At 35.6% G+C, this 17,305-nt stretch overlaps 1 protein-coding gene across 2 annotated transcripts in view; it reads right to left on the bottom strand.

The window, feature by feature from the left end:
- LOC145678128 (uncharacterized) overlaps nucleotides 1–17,094 on the bottom strand; it is a 148,867-nt gene extending 131,773 nt beyond the window's left edge. The window contains exons 1-2 of one of the 2 annotated variants that reach the window (XM_081748235.1): nucleotides 16,843–17,094; nucleotides 6,287–6,559 (exon numbers count right to left, since the gene is read on the bottom strand). In XM_081748235.1, coding sequence (XP_081604361.1) covers nucleotides 6,287–6,547 — 261 coding nt within the window. In that variant the 5' untranslated portion in view covers nucleotides 6,548–6,559; nucleotides 16,843–17,094. Of the gene's footprint in view, nucleotides 1–6,286; nucleotides 6,560–16,592; nucleotides 16,677–16,842 lie in introns of those variants that run through there. The other variant, XM_081748236.1, reaches the window with a different exon arrangement.
- Between the last annotated feature and the right edge of the window lie 211 nt (nucleotides 17,095–17,305).

Raw genomic sequence — 17,305 nt, 5'->3', positions numbered from 1 at the left:
ATTGACTTAAACTGTGCCGTTTGATCACGATTGATCGCCAACAAAGATGGTTTGCTTACTACGCGTAAAGACGTAAAACGCATATTTCATAGGAAAGTTAAAAAGTTAATCTGTAAGTTCCATGGAATCACAATTGATCTAATTGGGCCAGATCGTTTGATCGTCATTTGATCGCCAGTTAATAAATTAACCTGTTAACCTCCCATGCTTGTCCGTGTGTCCGTCACTTGGGGATACAAAAAATCTCAAGAACCACTTGATGGATCGCCATTAATTTTAACCAGGTAGGGGGATAACAAGCTAACCTGTTCGGCGTCATTGAAGTAAAATTGATCGGAATTGGGCCAGATCTTTTGGTCGCCTGCGTAGTGACGTAATATGCAAGTTAACAAATTAACCTGTTCGTCTCCATGGGAGCAAAATTAATCGGAATTGAGCCAGACCGTTTGATGGGCACTTCATCATGTTTAGTTGGCAACAATAAGAGTTTGCTTACCACACGCAGTGACGTAATACGCATAGTTTTGAGGTGTATAACAGGTTAAACTATTCGCCGCCAAGGAAGGAAAATGGATTGGATTTGGGCCAAATCGTTTAAGCATCAACAACTTGTTTGATCAGCAGCGTACTGGCGGAAAACGATAAATTTACCCCATGGAAGCAAAATTGAGTCATATCACTTGATCGTCGTTTCATCGCTATGTGAAGTGACATAATACGCATAATTTAGCAGTAACAAATTCACTTGTTAGTCCTCATTATATGAAAATTGGAACTGGACCAGATCGTTCGATTGTCGTTTGATCGACAACAATTAGAGTTTGATTGAAATGTGTAGTGACGTAATACACATAATTTTCTAGCAGGTTAATAAGTTAACCCCGTTAGTTCTGTATGGAAGCAAAATTGATCAGATTTGGGTCAGATGGGTTGATTGTCGTTTGATTACCACACGTAGTAACGTAATACACAATTTTTGAAGGGGCTAACAACTTAACTTGTCCCATTGTGCAAAATTTATCGGAATTGAGGCCGATCGTTTGATTGCTTTTGATCGCCATGTTTAGCAACGCAATAAGCATAATTCTCTAGGAGGCTATTAACTTAACTTTTTAGCCTCCTATTGAATTAGTCCAGATCGGTTGATCGCCAAGAATCATCGTTTTATTGTCGAGCGTAGGGCTAATACCCATAATTTTGTAGAGGAATAACAAGTTAATCTGTTAGTCCTCCATGGAAGCAAAGTAATCGAAATTGGCCAGATCATTTAATCAAATTGATTGCTAACCATTAGCGCATGGGCGGCGATTAGGGGAGGCAAAGGGGGGCAGTTGCCCCCCCACTTTTTTGAAATGGCCCATTAATGTATATAGTTTCATTTGGAAATATTTAAGTTTTTGTATGTATTAATGGTTCATAGAATAACAATTGTGTCATTAAATATTTGCCGTCCCGTCAGTACGTATTGGTTGTCTTCCGGTTCAGTTAAGAAAACTACAGGAATTGCATTTTAATTGCCACGAAAAATGGCCCAAAAATTAGCCTATGGGAGCACCATAATTTGACTGTATTTTCATTCTTCTTACAAGGGCTCAATATGTTAGTCAGCCGCTTTGGTACAAATTGAGATAACATTTCGTACAAAAAAGAAGTCCTTCACAACTTGTGAATCACAAGTTATTCTTTAATTGCACAAAAAACGAAAGTTCTTAAAATGTCTTTTCATCTTTCTAATACTAAGGAATATTTTGATTTGATTTTTTTAAAGTTTAACATCCCGTTCAGCAGAGAGGCTATATGAGACGAGGACCTACTGATTAACGTGGAATACGAACCACATGAGCTCCCGCCAGGAATCGAACCCGGGTTTCCCACGTCAAAGGCGCGGCAATGTTTGCACTGTAATATACGAGTTTAGGGGTGTATATATACAATTTTGTACATACAATTAAATTTAGTGAATTCAACATAATTCTATGTTTTAGGATTATTTTGTATAACTGGAGTGATTCTAAGTATTGTTGAGTTTTGATGTACGTATTCCAAGAAAGTGAAAACTGTAAATGCAACGAACATGCTTCGGGAAGCTGCAAAAGTACTTCTTTAAATTTCGCAACATATGCTTCTAGTATTTACTATCTTTCTAAGAGTAATAACATACATTTAATAGCATGTGTGAAATTAAAAATATAAGTTGTTCATTAATCCCCGGTTTCAATGTAACTTTTGCAAAACAATCCTCATTTTTCATTACTATTCGATTAATATTATTTTTTCTGTTTATTTGTTTTGCAAATTTGTTATTAAATAGGCCCCTAATCTGATCACACAATTTTCCAAACAGAATTTTAAAATGTTCTTGAGCAAGGAATCAAATCTCTGCTTACACCTTCGTTGTTTAAGAGTAAAAAGGGCTACTATCTACTTGCGTTGCTCTTGCCAATTTACTTTTAAAAATATGAAACACGATATACGGTATTTTAACTGGAAAATAAAGTATCCTAATAGTTACACAACCTTTTGTCAAAAAAATGTTAGAAGAAACCAGTAAAACTAACATTGATATACAAATATTGAGATCATGTCTTGCCCCCCCACTTTTAACGTCCAACCGCCGCCACTGCATTAGCGTTTGATTGTTACACTTAGTAACGTAATACGCATAGTGTGAAAATATTATGAACTGGTTTCATATTTTTAAACGATGATAAATGCCCTTCATTATGTTTGTACAACAACTCTAGCAAATTTATAGTTTTATACTATGAATCATATAACACTATATAAAATAAAAATTATGATACAGTACATTTTTAATCAGAAGCGCAAAGAATGTAAGATTACATTCGAATTGTTGATTGATTTTAATTCAAGTGGTGGGAGCAACTGTAAAGTCTTTGAAACAAATTTATGCGCCTTGTTGTATTAAAATTTTACGTTTCTTTAAGTGAAAAATCTTTTTATTCAGGAGAATGATAACCTGTCCTTCGTAAATAGAGCAAAATCTCCCACTCATTCTTGACGACTGATTTTAGTAGTTGATTGTTGGTGATCAAATGCGATCAAATGACAATTAAACGATCTTGCCCAGTTCCAATCAATTTTGCTTCAATGGGGGCTAACAGATTTACTTGTAGGGTCCCTATAAAATTATGAGTAGACTATAACGTCACTACACATGGCGATCAAACAATATGAACCAATTCCAATAAATTTTTACTTCCATGGAGGTCTAATGAGTTAACTTGTTAGCCCCTATAAAATTATGTATATTACGTCACTACACGGGGTGATCAAACACAAATTGTTGGCGATTAATCACGATCAAACAATTATCAAATGATCTGGCACAATTTCCATCAATTTTGCTTCTGAACAAGTTAACTTAGTAACTCCCTACAAATTAAGGGTATTACTTCATAACTCGTGGTGAACAAACGATCTGGCCAATTCCGTTCAATTTTACTTCCGTTAGGGACTTGTTAACTTCTTTACAACATAATGCATGTTACGTCAACTATCAAATTCTAATTGCTGGCAATCAAAGGTCATCAAACGAGCTGGCCCAACTCCAATCAATTTTGCTTAGATGGGGGTCTAACAAGATTAATTTGTTAACACAATAATGAATTATACATTATTAATAAATTATGTCTTTTCGCGTGGCGATGAAACGATCTGGCCCAATTCCCATCAATTTTTCTTTCATAGGAGCGAACAGGTGAAACTGCTAACTCCTTCTACAAAATTATGCGTATTACATCACTACGCATGATGATCAAATTAATTGTTGGGAATCAATCGCGATCAAACAATGACCAAATGATCTGGCCCAATTTACATCAATTTTGTTTCTATGGCTCCGAACATGTGAACTTGTTATTTCCTTAAAAATTATGCTTATTACGTTGCTACGCTTGGCGATCAAACGTTGATTCTTCTTGATCAAACGCGATCAAACGAGGATCAAACGATCTGGTTCAATTACGATCAATTTTGCTTCCATGGAAGCGAACAGGTTAACTTGTTAACTCTCCCTACAAATTGCGTATTACGTCATTGAGTGTGTGTGGCAATCGAAAGATGATTATTGCTTATCGAACATTATGAAACGGTCATCAAATGATCAATTTTGCTTCTATGGGGCAAACAGGTTAACTTGTTAGCCCCCTACAAAATTATCCTGGCCAAAATTGATGATTTATCAAGGGATTTGAGATTTCTTTTGTATCCCGGACGGACAGACACGCAGAGAAACATGGTAATACGTCACTATCTGTGGCAATGTAACGCGATCAAAAATCGGCCTAATTTCTATCAATCTGTTCCATGGAAGGCTAACAGATTAAGTTGTTAACCCTTACAAAATTATGCGTATTATGTCACTGTGTGTGATGATCGAACGATTATTCTTGTCGTTCAAACGCGATCAAATGACGATTGAGAAATTTGGATTAATTCCAATCAATTCTACTTCTATGGGTCTAACAGGTTAACTTGTTAACTCTACTAAAAAAAATATATACATTACCAAACGATCTGTCCTAATTTCGATCAATTTAGATTACATGGAACTTGCAGGTTAACTTGTTAACCTCCTTACAAAATTGTTCTTATTACTTCACTACGCGTGGCGATCAAACGATGATTCTTGGCGATTAATCACGATGAAACAATCTGGTCCAATTTCTATCAATGTTGCTTCCATGAGACAGAACTCATAACTCTCTACAAATTATGCGCATTACATCACTACACATGGCGACCAAACGTTGGTTGTTGCCAATCAAACACGATAAAGTGATTTGGCCTAATTTCGATCAATTTTGTTTCCAAGAAAAGTTAACAAGTTAACTTGTTATCCCCTATAAAATTGTTCGTATTACGTCATTACACGTGGCAATGAAACTTATTGTTGACGATCAAATACGATCAAACTACTTTCAGATGACCTGTCCCAATTTCGATCAATTTTGCTTCCATGTAAGGCTAACAGATTAATTTGTAAGCATCTGTACAAAATTACGTGTATTACGTCACTACACGTGGTGATCGAACGATCAACCGATCTGGTCCTATTTTGATAAACTTTTTTTTTTCATAGGAGGATAACAGATTACCGATAACCTTTATTATAAGCACACACTGCTTTTATTTAACAATTGACCTCAAATTAACGTTTACCAGGTTTGTTCCACGTATTCCCTGTCTTTATTATAAGTACACTATGCGTTTATGTAACGTTTAACTACGAGTACAAATTAACGTTTAACAGGGTTTGTTCCAAGTATTCCCCGTCTTTATTATAAGCACACACTGCGTTTACTTAACGTTTGACTTCAAATTAATGTTTAACCTGTTCGCGAAATTAAACGTTTAATCTGAAATTAGTGTTTAGTAGATTTGTTCCATGTATTCCTCTCTTTTTATTGTAACCACACACTACGTTCACTAAATGTTTAATTTCAAATTAACGTTTACCAAGTTTGTTCCACGTATTCCCTGTCTTTATTATAAGCACACTCTGAGTTTATCTAACGTTTAACTACAAATTATCTCTTTTGTTACCACCCAATGTGCCACCTACACTTTTGCAACATTTAGCCTTTTGCAACAAACTAGCTACATCTAACGAAAACAAAGCACACTACAGAAAATGGCCAGGCCAACACTGTGTACCACCAGAGTATAAAAGCTTTATATCTGCTATAGGTCTGCACGGGCCGGAATTTTTAGCCCAGAGACGGACCCGGCCCGGCTCGTGAATTTATAATGTGAAGCCCGACCCGAGTGCTTGGGGTCTCGGGTTCGATCCCAGCCCCCACCAAGTGAACCTTGTAGTAGACAAACACCGTGTGCGTGGGTTTCCTCGGAGTTTTCCCGTTTCCTTCCACTTTCTTCCTTCCACATTTCATTCATTTCTCGTCATCACCGTCTCCTCTAACTTAGCCGGCATAATCGTAGGACGTAAAACTCAAACGTTTTTTCGCCTTCCTTGTCAGAAACGAAATGATTATGATTAGCATATAATATGATCCCGACTATTTCTCTGGTAAATTTTCAATGCTCATCTGTATTTCTACCTTGTTTCTTTTAGCCTTCATGATTCAATAATTTTTAATATTCATAAATACTAGACATAAAAATGGAAGTATGATACGCGTACAATGGAAGATTTGCAAGTAAATAAACAAATTTAGTAAACCTAATTTATGAAGAAACGTTTAATCAGAGTAGTGTTAGTTTTAACTTTTGAAATGCATTTGAATAATCAAGTAATACTAACATCAATTTCTTTTAAATATAGTATATCAGTGTACATTTTCTTGTTTTTAATAGAGTGTGAGAGCTTTAATCCATGATAAATCCTGAAATTCTCAGCTCCATCTTTACATTCCTCAGCATCTCGCTTCGCAAAAGATTCGTCTTGAATATTTGCTATCCATTCAAAATCTGTTATCGCAAGAGGCTTCTCCTCACCAACATGTTCTTCCTCTACTTCATCAAGCTCCTCATTAGCATAGGTAAGTTTCTCTTCTTCGTCCATATTTGTTAGCTCCTGAAAATTCGGAAGTTATACCTTTCATTACAGTTACATTTCAACGGCATATATACAGAGTGTTTCAAAATAACACCAACAACGTTTGGGAGGTGATTCCTGACACCAAAATAAGACAAAAAGTATACACCATTCTGGGTGCACAAATGCTTCATTTCGGAGTTATAGGCTACCGAAAATATGAAAACGTTAACTTTAAAGGTCCATAGTTCCAAAACTATGGAACCTACCGTAGTTGGGTCAAGACTTCACTTAGGAACTAATATGTGGCTATCCAAATATCTATGTTTCAGAATCCTGCTATACTTCCGCAACAATTTTAATAGAGGAAGTTGGAGTGTACTTCAAATTATAAGACGGTAGCCAAACTTCCTCTATAAAAATTGCTTCGTGAGTACCTTAGGATTCTGAAAATGTATTTTTGGATAGGGCACATGTAGTTCCTAAGTGAAGTCTTGACCCGACTGTGGTAGGTCTCAGTAGCGGTTCGTAGCCTGTACAAGCACCGGTTGCAATGTTGCAATATCAAAGGTATGTAGGTACGCGCAAGTGTTCCCCTCCCCCAGCATTCTTGAATCTTATCCAAGAAATATTCAGGAAATATGAAGAGGAAAGTCTTTTATTGTCAATCGTATCCTGCCTATCACCGTACAGACGCCAAGTGATGTGAACAACGTTACTAACCACACTAGACTCATTCATACTGATAACACGCGAAACGACTTGTGAGCTGATGTGACTACACTTTCCTGCATTGTCAAATAGCGCGTTCTGTTCCGCACAATACGGTGACATAGCGCTTTCTGCATCAAATTCTGTATTTCACGGCCGTTTTACGCAGTGACATAGTGACTTTTGAATCCGAATGGGTAGCACAGATCGCTTCAGTGATGGCGATGTATAGAAAAGCCACATCGAAAAGAGAAAAGTTATATTTGTATATTATTGATTAAATTATTTCTCTAATATTAATTTAATATATAAGCTATTTCCTTTTCTTTTCAAACAACCACTATCAATGTACGTTTATACACTATTTATATACAAAACCTCTACACTCATGTTATTGAACACGAGATAAATCGAATATATAGTATGTGTTGTAAGCCGTGAATGATGGCGTTAATCCGAAAAGAAGAAAAAAAAGCAAGAAAATTGCATGCACGCAGTTAAACAAAATTATTTAATTATATAAACTATGCATTATTTTAGAATGGAAGGTCTTTCTTCGATCTTTCGGGCTTCAAATTTTTCTATGACTTTATTGAAATCTGAAATGCTGCTCGCCAAGTTTCTCTGAATAGAAAGCAATGCTACCGCAAATATTTTCCGCTTTATTTTCTTTAGGGTCCAGAAACACCACTCTCCTCCGACAATATGCATTTTGTTAGCATTTCTTTGTATAAATATACGGAACAAAAAGTCCACTTTCAGGAACCACGTATATTTTGTCTGTAAAGAAGCAGGAAATCTAATATGTTTTCCTTTGAAAATGAAAAAAAAAAAAATAGTTTAATATTCCAGCAAATTAAGCTAAAGAAGACAGATGAGTATTGGAAGTGAATGACTTGATATTAATTTATGCTCTCCGCCGGAAATCGAACACGGAATCATGTGCACGAAAGACACAGAGCTAGGAATTAGACCAGTAGTAAGACATTTTCTTCTTGGAGACTCGATTTACCCCCAGAATAGGATTTTTTTTAAAAATAAATCTTATCCCAAGAATTTTCACCTTTGTATTATAAATGTTAAATAAAATCTATTGACTTCGAACGACCGCCCCCCAAACTTTCAGCCTGGATCCGTCCCTGCTACCACCAGACTTATATTTGTTCTTTGCGAGCTTATGTTTTGTGAATAACTTCTTTCTTCCACGCGTCTGTATCTTCCTCACCCTATCAATTGAGTCAAGCGCTGCTAAGCGGAGGAATTCGTAACTATTACAGAAGCTGACCAGTTGCGGAAGAAAATGCAACCGTAAGGGTCCAATACGGGAAGATAGGAGCGTTGCAAGAATAAATCCACTTCCCCATGTTAAGAGATAGGAGCTCGCTGCCATATGCTCAATGTTACTGCTTCCAGTGGCAACGTTCGCTGCCACTGGAAAGGTAAATCTCTCTCTTTCTTTCCGTTTTTTAATTGACTTTTTTCAGAAATGCATCAATACTGTTTTGCGTTCAAGATCAAAGGTTTATTTTTTACTAATACACGACTTTAACACTTAAAAATATTTTTAGTATTAAAAAAATATCCGGTTGCACAACCATGCAACATATAGTACCAGCCGCCACTGGTAGGTCTCATAGTTTTGGAGCTATGGGCCTTTAAATTTCATTTTTTTTTCACGTTTTCGACAGCCTATAACTCCGAAAGGAATCATTTGTGCACCCAGAATGGTGTATACTTTTTGTCTTATCTTGATGTCAGGAATCACCTCTCAAACGTTGTCGGTGTTGTTTTGAAACACGCTGTATATTGTATATCTTGTCTATAGTTATAATATTGCAATAAGAGAAATATGAAATGAAATTTTGGAATTTAACGTCCCACGATTATGCCTGTTAAGCTACGGGAGGCAATGATTAAAGGAAGTGAATGATGATGAAATAATTTGTGGAATGAGAAAGTGGGAGGAGACGGGAGTACCCAGAAAACCCATGAGCACGATGTTGCCCACCACAAACTTACTTGGCCGAGATCGAAACAGGGATCTCACGCACGAGAGGTAAGCGCTCTACCACTGAGCTACCGATCCCCCAGTAATATAAATATGTTGATAGTGAACTGTAAATATTATGAACTATATAGCTATGTTGATAGGTGTCTAGAAATGAACTGCAGTCCATCCGCTTGAGCTAATTCGAGAATAAATAGGTTGCTTACCACTTTAAAGGAAGTGCGTTGTCTAGACTATAGAAGACTAGTTACAAATTAGTATTATTTTACTATTGTATTTACCGTTTACAAATGGCGACCATTTTTATATAAATACAGCATACCACTTTGTGTTTTCAAACGTATACAAAAATCTCAATGTCTCAAGAGTGGTATATCTTAACATCTTAAAACAAAAAAGCAATGTTTTCATTTCATTTTATAGTATAATTTTTGAAACTAATATAATTTTGTATTCTGATTTTAACAGGAGAAGTTTCAACCGAAAGTAGGCGTAAAGTATCATTGCTATTGAATGAAATTCATTTTTTGAAATATTTCCGAGACAATAGCGCACGTGTACCTAGGTAGATTATAAGGTTAAACATACAGGGATTCAATGTCATTTTTTCTTTGATACATGTATTGATACATGTATACGTATGTTTTAAGATATTTTGAATGAATGCTTCCAAATAAGGCAATGCAATGTTCAGTATAGCAGGGCGTAAAATTTCAGTCAGATGCACTCGCCAATCCAAAAATGATGGTCGCCAGTATTTCTCACGTACAAATTATGAGAGGTCCTCCCCTCACCGGCCTTTGGTTTGACAAAAAGACTTCACATTCCGTGTTTTCTCTCACTCAGTGACAATTATTTTCGTGCGAAACAGAAACTGCGCAGCCATGAGCATTTAGGCAGAAACCAACCCTACTGAACTCTGGTCGCCAGCTCTAAATTTCTAGTCGCCAATGGCGACCTGGCGACCGAAAATTTTGCGTCCTGAGTATACGATAGGCACATTTTGTTGGAACCTTCGTTTCATCTCTATTAACATAATTGTATATATATTTTTGCACAAAATATCATTAATGAAAAAAGTCGTCCTTTCATTTTATGACTTGAGAACTGTTTGTAGATCTTATGAAAGTTCAATTCTATTATATTATAAACCTCTCTATGGTAGACAACTATATCATAAATTAGGGGCATGGTGGCTCAGTGGTAGAGTCTCACTTCTAGTACGAGGAATGACTTGTTCGATCCCAGGTCAGATGAGTTTGAGGTGGATAACATCGTATAGATGGACTTTCTTGGGTCTCTCTCAAGTCCTTCCATATTCTCCACCCACCTACTAGTTCTCTCATAATTGAGGAGTTTGATGTAATAAAGGCGTAAGGGAGTTTGCGCTCTTTTTGCATCAAACGCATTTGTGGCTTTTGCCATGCTTGTTTAGCCTCCTGGTAACATTTCAATTCAATATCGGAATAAAATGCTCCATATTACATTGTTTTATGTATAAAAAAAAACTACTTAAATTCTCAACATTGTTTTTCTCCAACTGCATGTTTCAGACTCACGCCCTTACTGCATCAAACTCCTCAATCATTAACTTTCATTAATCATCTGCCTCCTATAACGTAGACATAACCCTGGAACTCCATCTTCAATATCATTTTTCATTGGTAGCATACATTTCAACTTTAAAGTTTGATTCGGAGCTGAAATAAAATTTCTGAAAGTTGAGCGGAAAATGAAAACAGATTCAGTTCAGAGCAATGAAAAAATATTTCATTTAATATTGTATAAAACTTTACGTAAATGCAATTATTATGTGTCTTGTAATTCCTTGTATTTCTTTGGAATTGCTTTCGTATATATATACATATATATTAAATGAATGGAATTGCTTTACATAGTAAATGAAAACTTACAATAACACAGTTGTTATGCAGTGTTACAAACTAAGGACGCTACAATATCACAAAAATCGAAAATTAATCAAATTTTAGAAGCTTCTACAACAGTAACAATGCAAGTGAGACAGATGGGGCAATGTATATCCAGAGCACTACGGCTATCATATGATGTATTTTGAACAAGCAGAAACCAAGTTACAAGGAATTGGCAATTTGGCTTTCCTCAAAGGACTTTATTTCAAAAAAGTGCTTAGATAAGTGTCACATCCAATTACATAAATATTAAATAATAATAAAGCTTCCAATGCAATTTACAGCAAATTGCTATCTTAAGCCGTTCCTGAGATATGAAAAAATTATAAAAATTGCTACTTTCTGTTGCTTAAAATGTCATACTTGTGGGAACTTATATTAAAACCGTTGTTGCTTTCCTTTGTTATCAAATATCCCAATAAGAGTATTTGTTAGGTGTAATTACACGTTTCACGAATTAATACGTAATTTTGAGCAGTGTTGTTTGTCATATCTCCAGAACGGTTTGAGATATCAAATTGCTATAAACGGCATTGTCATCTTAACATTTACTGAAACACATCTCTGTGATATGATGAGGTAATTATCCAAGCAGTCTTTCGAAATAAAGGCTTTTGAAAAAGTCAAACATTCAGTTCCTTGTAACTTTGTTTCTATTCATTCGAAATCCATTATTTCATGATCATAATATTAGATACTAATGTATTTTAGATGTGCATTGTCTCGTCCGTCTCACTTGCGTTATCACTGCTGTCGAAAAATTTGGATGTTTGTAATACTATAGCGTCCTTATTTTGCAACACTGAATAACAAGTTTGATATTGTAAGTTTTTATGTAACGTGTAGATTTGAAATATGCAATAACTTGACGTAGTGCCATTTAAAAAATACTTTATGTTGGGTTAGCAACACCGTTAACCTGTTTGTATCATAGAGTACCTCAGTGTTGGGTAAGTTACTTGTAAAAATGTAACGCGTTACAAGTTACTTTACTTTCTCTTAAAGTGTAACGCGTTACTTGCCCCAAAAAAGTAACTGTTACTTTACTTTGAAAGTAACGCGTTACTAATGCGTTACTTTTAGGTCCGAAACTTTAAAAATGTGAAAAAATTATGACTTCAATTTTCCGTACTAATATTACTACCGCTATTATTATTATTATTATTATTATTATTATTATTATTATTATTATTATTATTATTATTATTATTATTATTATTATTATTATTATTATTATTATTGCACGTTATGAATCGCTTTATGTAAATGCAAGGACAAATATTTACTTGATATATGAACATTTTCATATAATGTAACATTGATAAAATGCCTTACTGCGTTACTCGTAGGGATGGACACGAGTGAGTTCGAGCGAGTTTTCTTTGACACTCGATTCGGCTAGAAACAGACATCATTGAGCTCGACCCGAGAACTCGACTCGGAAAATTTCCTCCAACTCAACTCGAATTGGGGTCGAGTTTCGAGTCGACTCGAGCCAAATCCAGTGTGTAGTTTCGAGTACATTCTTCATATATATTACATAGACAGTATAATTATTATCAATGACACTACTACTACTACAACTTTTATTATTATTATTATTATTATTATTATTGTTATTATTATTATTATTATTATTATTATTATTATTATTATTATTATTATTATTATTATTATTATTATTATTATTATTATTATTATTATTATTATTATTATTAATTATAACAGCACTGTATATAAAAATTAAAGATAGCCGGTTTGTATTTGAATACTAAAAAACTAGTTGATTACCATCCTCGGTAGTCGTGAGGTCTAGGAGTCAAGGACATTGTTCACGAGCTTCTGAATTTGGGTTGAGGGTCTAGGTTGAGTATTCGGGCTCGAGCCAAACAATGTTAAAAGTTATAGGTCACTGGCCAAATATCTTCAAAACTGCTCGACCCCGGTTTAGAATTGTCAAGGACTCGATCAGCTCGGCTCACAGCGCATTGACTATCGACCCCAACCGAGAAGTAAGTCGAGCCAACAGCTCACCCAACCTACTCGGCTACAGCCCTCGGCTCAGTTGAGCCGAACCGAGCAAATGGCTCATCCTAACCAAGCCAGCTCGAGCCGATGGTTCACCCCAAGCGAAACCGGCTCGAGCTATCGGCTTAGTTAAACCAAGCCGAGATGAGCTTGTCATAAAAATCTCTTGTGGTCTCGCTATCGAGAGAAGACGAGATGCGAGCAGTGTCCCCTCTCGTGAGCAACACTAAAAGTATTCCTTATTACTATTTAGCTTACATTTCTCATGGCTTTCGTTTTCCAGTGTAACCAGGCCACGATTTCAAGACGACTTAAAACGAACGAGCCATTTATCAAACTCGACTGGACTCGAAACTCGACGCGAAAAACTGAATCGGCTCGGAACTCGACTCGACGATATTACCCTTGACTTGACTCGAAACGAATTCGAGTCAAGTCGAGCTTTAGCTTGACTCGTGCTCATCCTTATGCGTTAGAAAAAATGGTTGCTTATTAATATTTCTACTAAACTAATTATATAATAGTAACAATTTTGTTATGTAAAATTAAAAATAAAGAATACAGAGAAACATTACACTACTCTATAATCAACTGGACTGTAGGATAAGCAAACTGATCTAAAAGAACTCCAATATTACATACCATCAGCAAACTATTTTCTAGTAATAAAGTAGACCTGCTCATCAGAACACAGTTTATTCATATTAACTCCTTATTGTAGATCGTTAATTATGACACCCTAGTTGTTGATAAATATTTTCTGCCGGGACACTTCAGACACTTTACTTTTAAATTCTGTCCACCATCATCCTCAGCTCTTAAGAAAATAGTGTTCTTTCAAATGTTCGAACGGTAAAATATTTTCGTTCTCCATCTTTATAAAAACAACACCAATCAAAGTAAAATAGACTACCAGTATCATTTCACTCCTAATTCACTCACTGAATGTATTGATTTGGAGGTGTCAAAATCTAAGACAAAATCTTCCAGATGCTTGCAATCAGTACACGTGATTTCCCTAAGGCTGTCCTCATCTTCAAAAAACAGCAAGTGGCACTACGAACTTATCTGTTTCTCTTTGTGTCTGTGACTGTCGGTCACTGACATACGCAGTTCATGCTCGATTGTTTCATTCTGAGAAATTCACTTACAGGAAAGAAACATTTGTTTCCGAAAACAAAATATACATATATTATAGTTACTCATCCGAAATGTAACGCGAAAAAAGTAACGGAAACTAGGTACATTACTTAAAAATTTGTAACGCGTTACCGTTACAGTTACTTTGGAAAAAATGTAACGCGTTACTAGGAAACGTTACTTAAAAAGTAACGCGTTACTTGCGTTACGTTACTTCCCAACACTGGAGTACCTCAAATAATGTCCCCTGCCGATATTTGCATGTACAAAGTTTCAGCACTTTGTTTATTAATTTAAAAGTTACAAAGGTGTATCAAGATAGGCTAAATGGTTCGGGTGGTTGTGAGAGATGAGAAGAGATGACAGATGCGCTGTATCAAGATAAATGGCGCCGTAAGACGACAAAAAAAAAATCGCGTTGAGCGTGTCAGAGTTGCTCGGGGCCCATATATAGAACGAAGCTTTATGGGCCATTTTTCTTTGCAGAAAAAAAATGTAACGAGACATTCGTATCTTATCATTCTCCATATGTGGTCGATTCCACAACCTTAAGAGAACTCCCAAGATTTTATTTTCCAACAAGATGGAGTTCTACTCCAATTCCATAATGACGTGAGAGAATATCTGAATGAACCTCTCTCACAGTGTTAGATAGGTCGCATTGGTCCTGATGATGAAGCGTTATTGAGATGGTCCCCAAGGTATCCAGACATAACATCATGCGACTTCTTTTTAAGGAACTTTCTCAAAGACCGCGTCTTTGCTTCTCCATTGCCTCTAAATCTGACGGAGCTGCGAGAGCGGATCACGGAAGTCTTTACTGCCGTTATAAGAGACATGATGATTTGAATATGCGACGAAATGGAATATTAGCTAGATATTCACCGTGCCACGAAGAGCGCCGATATTGAATCTTTGTGTAAGGTAGGTAAAAAAAAATCCTTGCTTTTGGTATATAAAAGATTCTAATATCACATTAGGGGGCCAGAGAATACTTTTTGAAAAGAGTACATTCTTTTTGGACACCCTATCTATATATAAAAGCTCTACAATCATTAATAAATTTTCAACCAAATGAAATTTTTGAGTTTTACGTCCCACGGTTATGCCGGTTAGGCTAAAGGAGACGGTGATGAAGAGAGATGAATGAAATGGTGGAATGAATAAAGTGGGAGGAAACGGGAGAACCCCGAGAAAACCCACGCACACGGTGTTTGTCCACCACAAAGTCCACCTTGACGGGAGCAGGGTTTGAACCCGGGATCCCAAGCACCAGAGGTGAACGCTCTACCACTGAGCCACCGCGGCCCCTGATTTTTCAACCAACATCGATCAGTTTTCATATACTATACATTTTGAAACGTATTAGAAATATTAAAATCAATTGTAACGTTTCAATAAATAATTATAATTTTTCAATAATTATTTCGAATGATGTGCTTAAACTTGACCTGCACGAAAATTAATCCTCATATCAATACTAAGTGTTCTACGAAGATGTTCTCATAAACGAGACAGCAAGGAAAATATGCTATCACACTAAATTACGATATTGCCAAATTATTCGAATCAAATTTTGAAAATGAACACAATTTTGTAAAATTTATAATCAATAATCTACTCAGAATGAAAGACATTTATATGAATAATTTACAGTAGGCGATATATGAAAGTCGAAATCTAAGCCTATAAAATATTAGCTAAACCATACTTCAGCATCTCAGACATGATAAATTACATTCCTATGCTTTGCATGGTGATAAACTACGCTCCAAACTCGCAACCAGAGGGGGCTAGGGGGCCTGGCCCCCCTAAACTTTCCGTGGGCCCTCCATCCCTCAATGCAATAGGCTATTATTAATGCAAAAATCATAATTTAAATATTTGTAAGAGAATTTTTAAGACTTGCTTCTCTTAACATATTCATGTCCCCCCAAACCTCTGTGGCTGGTTTCGGGCCTGTTACGCTCTATATGAGTACATGAATGACGATGATGCATAGTCATATCCTTTCTCAGACTCCCGTCACTACACCTTCAGAACTCTCTATCATACTTACCGGTCTTCGTTCACTTAAGATCCCGCATTCTTCGTCACTTTGTATGACGAAACAAATCTTATGCAATCATGGCTAATAAAAATAGAAAGTTGCTTGTGACATTAGAACATTTGTGTAAAAGAAACTATGTTTATAGCAATTATTGAGAACTCCTCTAAATAGAATCTGTACAAAATAATTCAAATTTGCACTCACGCGTACGGTAAGATTTGCTAATGACTACGTATATATCACAGCAAATATTCCATTATAGAGAAACTTCTTTCTTCCTGTTCAAATATTCAAATCTTGTACTCAAGTTTTCATTTTTCACATATGTACGTATGTTTTTATTATATTTTAAATGTACTTAATTAAATTGTAATTATTAAATGTATTTCAATTATGTAATAAAATTCATCAATTTGAGTTTTCTATATTGCTAAAAGCGTGAAATTATACCTACGTGATCTTAAAATTTTGGTCCTCGTTCTCTTGCATCACCGGCATGTGCTCAAATATATGAAACCATTTTATTACCACTGACTCTCACTCTATGAAAATGTAATTAAATTTCTCACAGAATTTACAGTAAACAAAGAGCATGAATAGTTTAAATATGTATATCTCCAATTTATCACTTTGTAGAAATTGAACTTCCTTTTACTGTATCAATGAATGAGAAAGAGTTGAGCACAGTATTAATAATTACCGTTTAAAAAAAATTAAAAACGTGTTTTTATATAATGTCCTATAAAGAAAATTTTTCAAAGAATGTTTATATAATAAGTGTTGCCAACCGTAGCGGAATTCCGCTACGCGTAGCGGCTTTTCGTTGCCCTGACTAGAAAGCGGTGACGAAAAATACGGAAAATGTAGAACTTTTGAAAACCTATCTTAAAACTTCCAACTTTCCGCCATAGTTTGAA

This window comes from Thermobia domestica, chromosome 2 (genome assembly GCF_964235325.1).
Source record: "Thermobia domestica chromosome 2, izTheDome1.hap1.1, whole genome shotgun sequence".
In the NCBI taxonomy this organism is placed as follows: domain Eukaryota; kingdom Metazoa; phylum Arthropoda; class Insecta; order Zygentoma; family Lepismatidae; genus Thermobia; species Thermobia domestica.
Note: the sequence above shows the minus strand (reverse complement) of the source record. Positions and strands in the feature narration are given on the sequence as shown.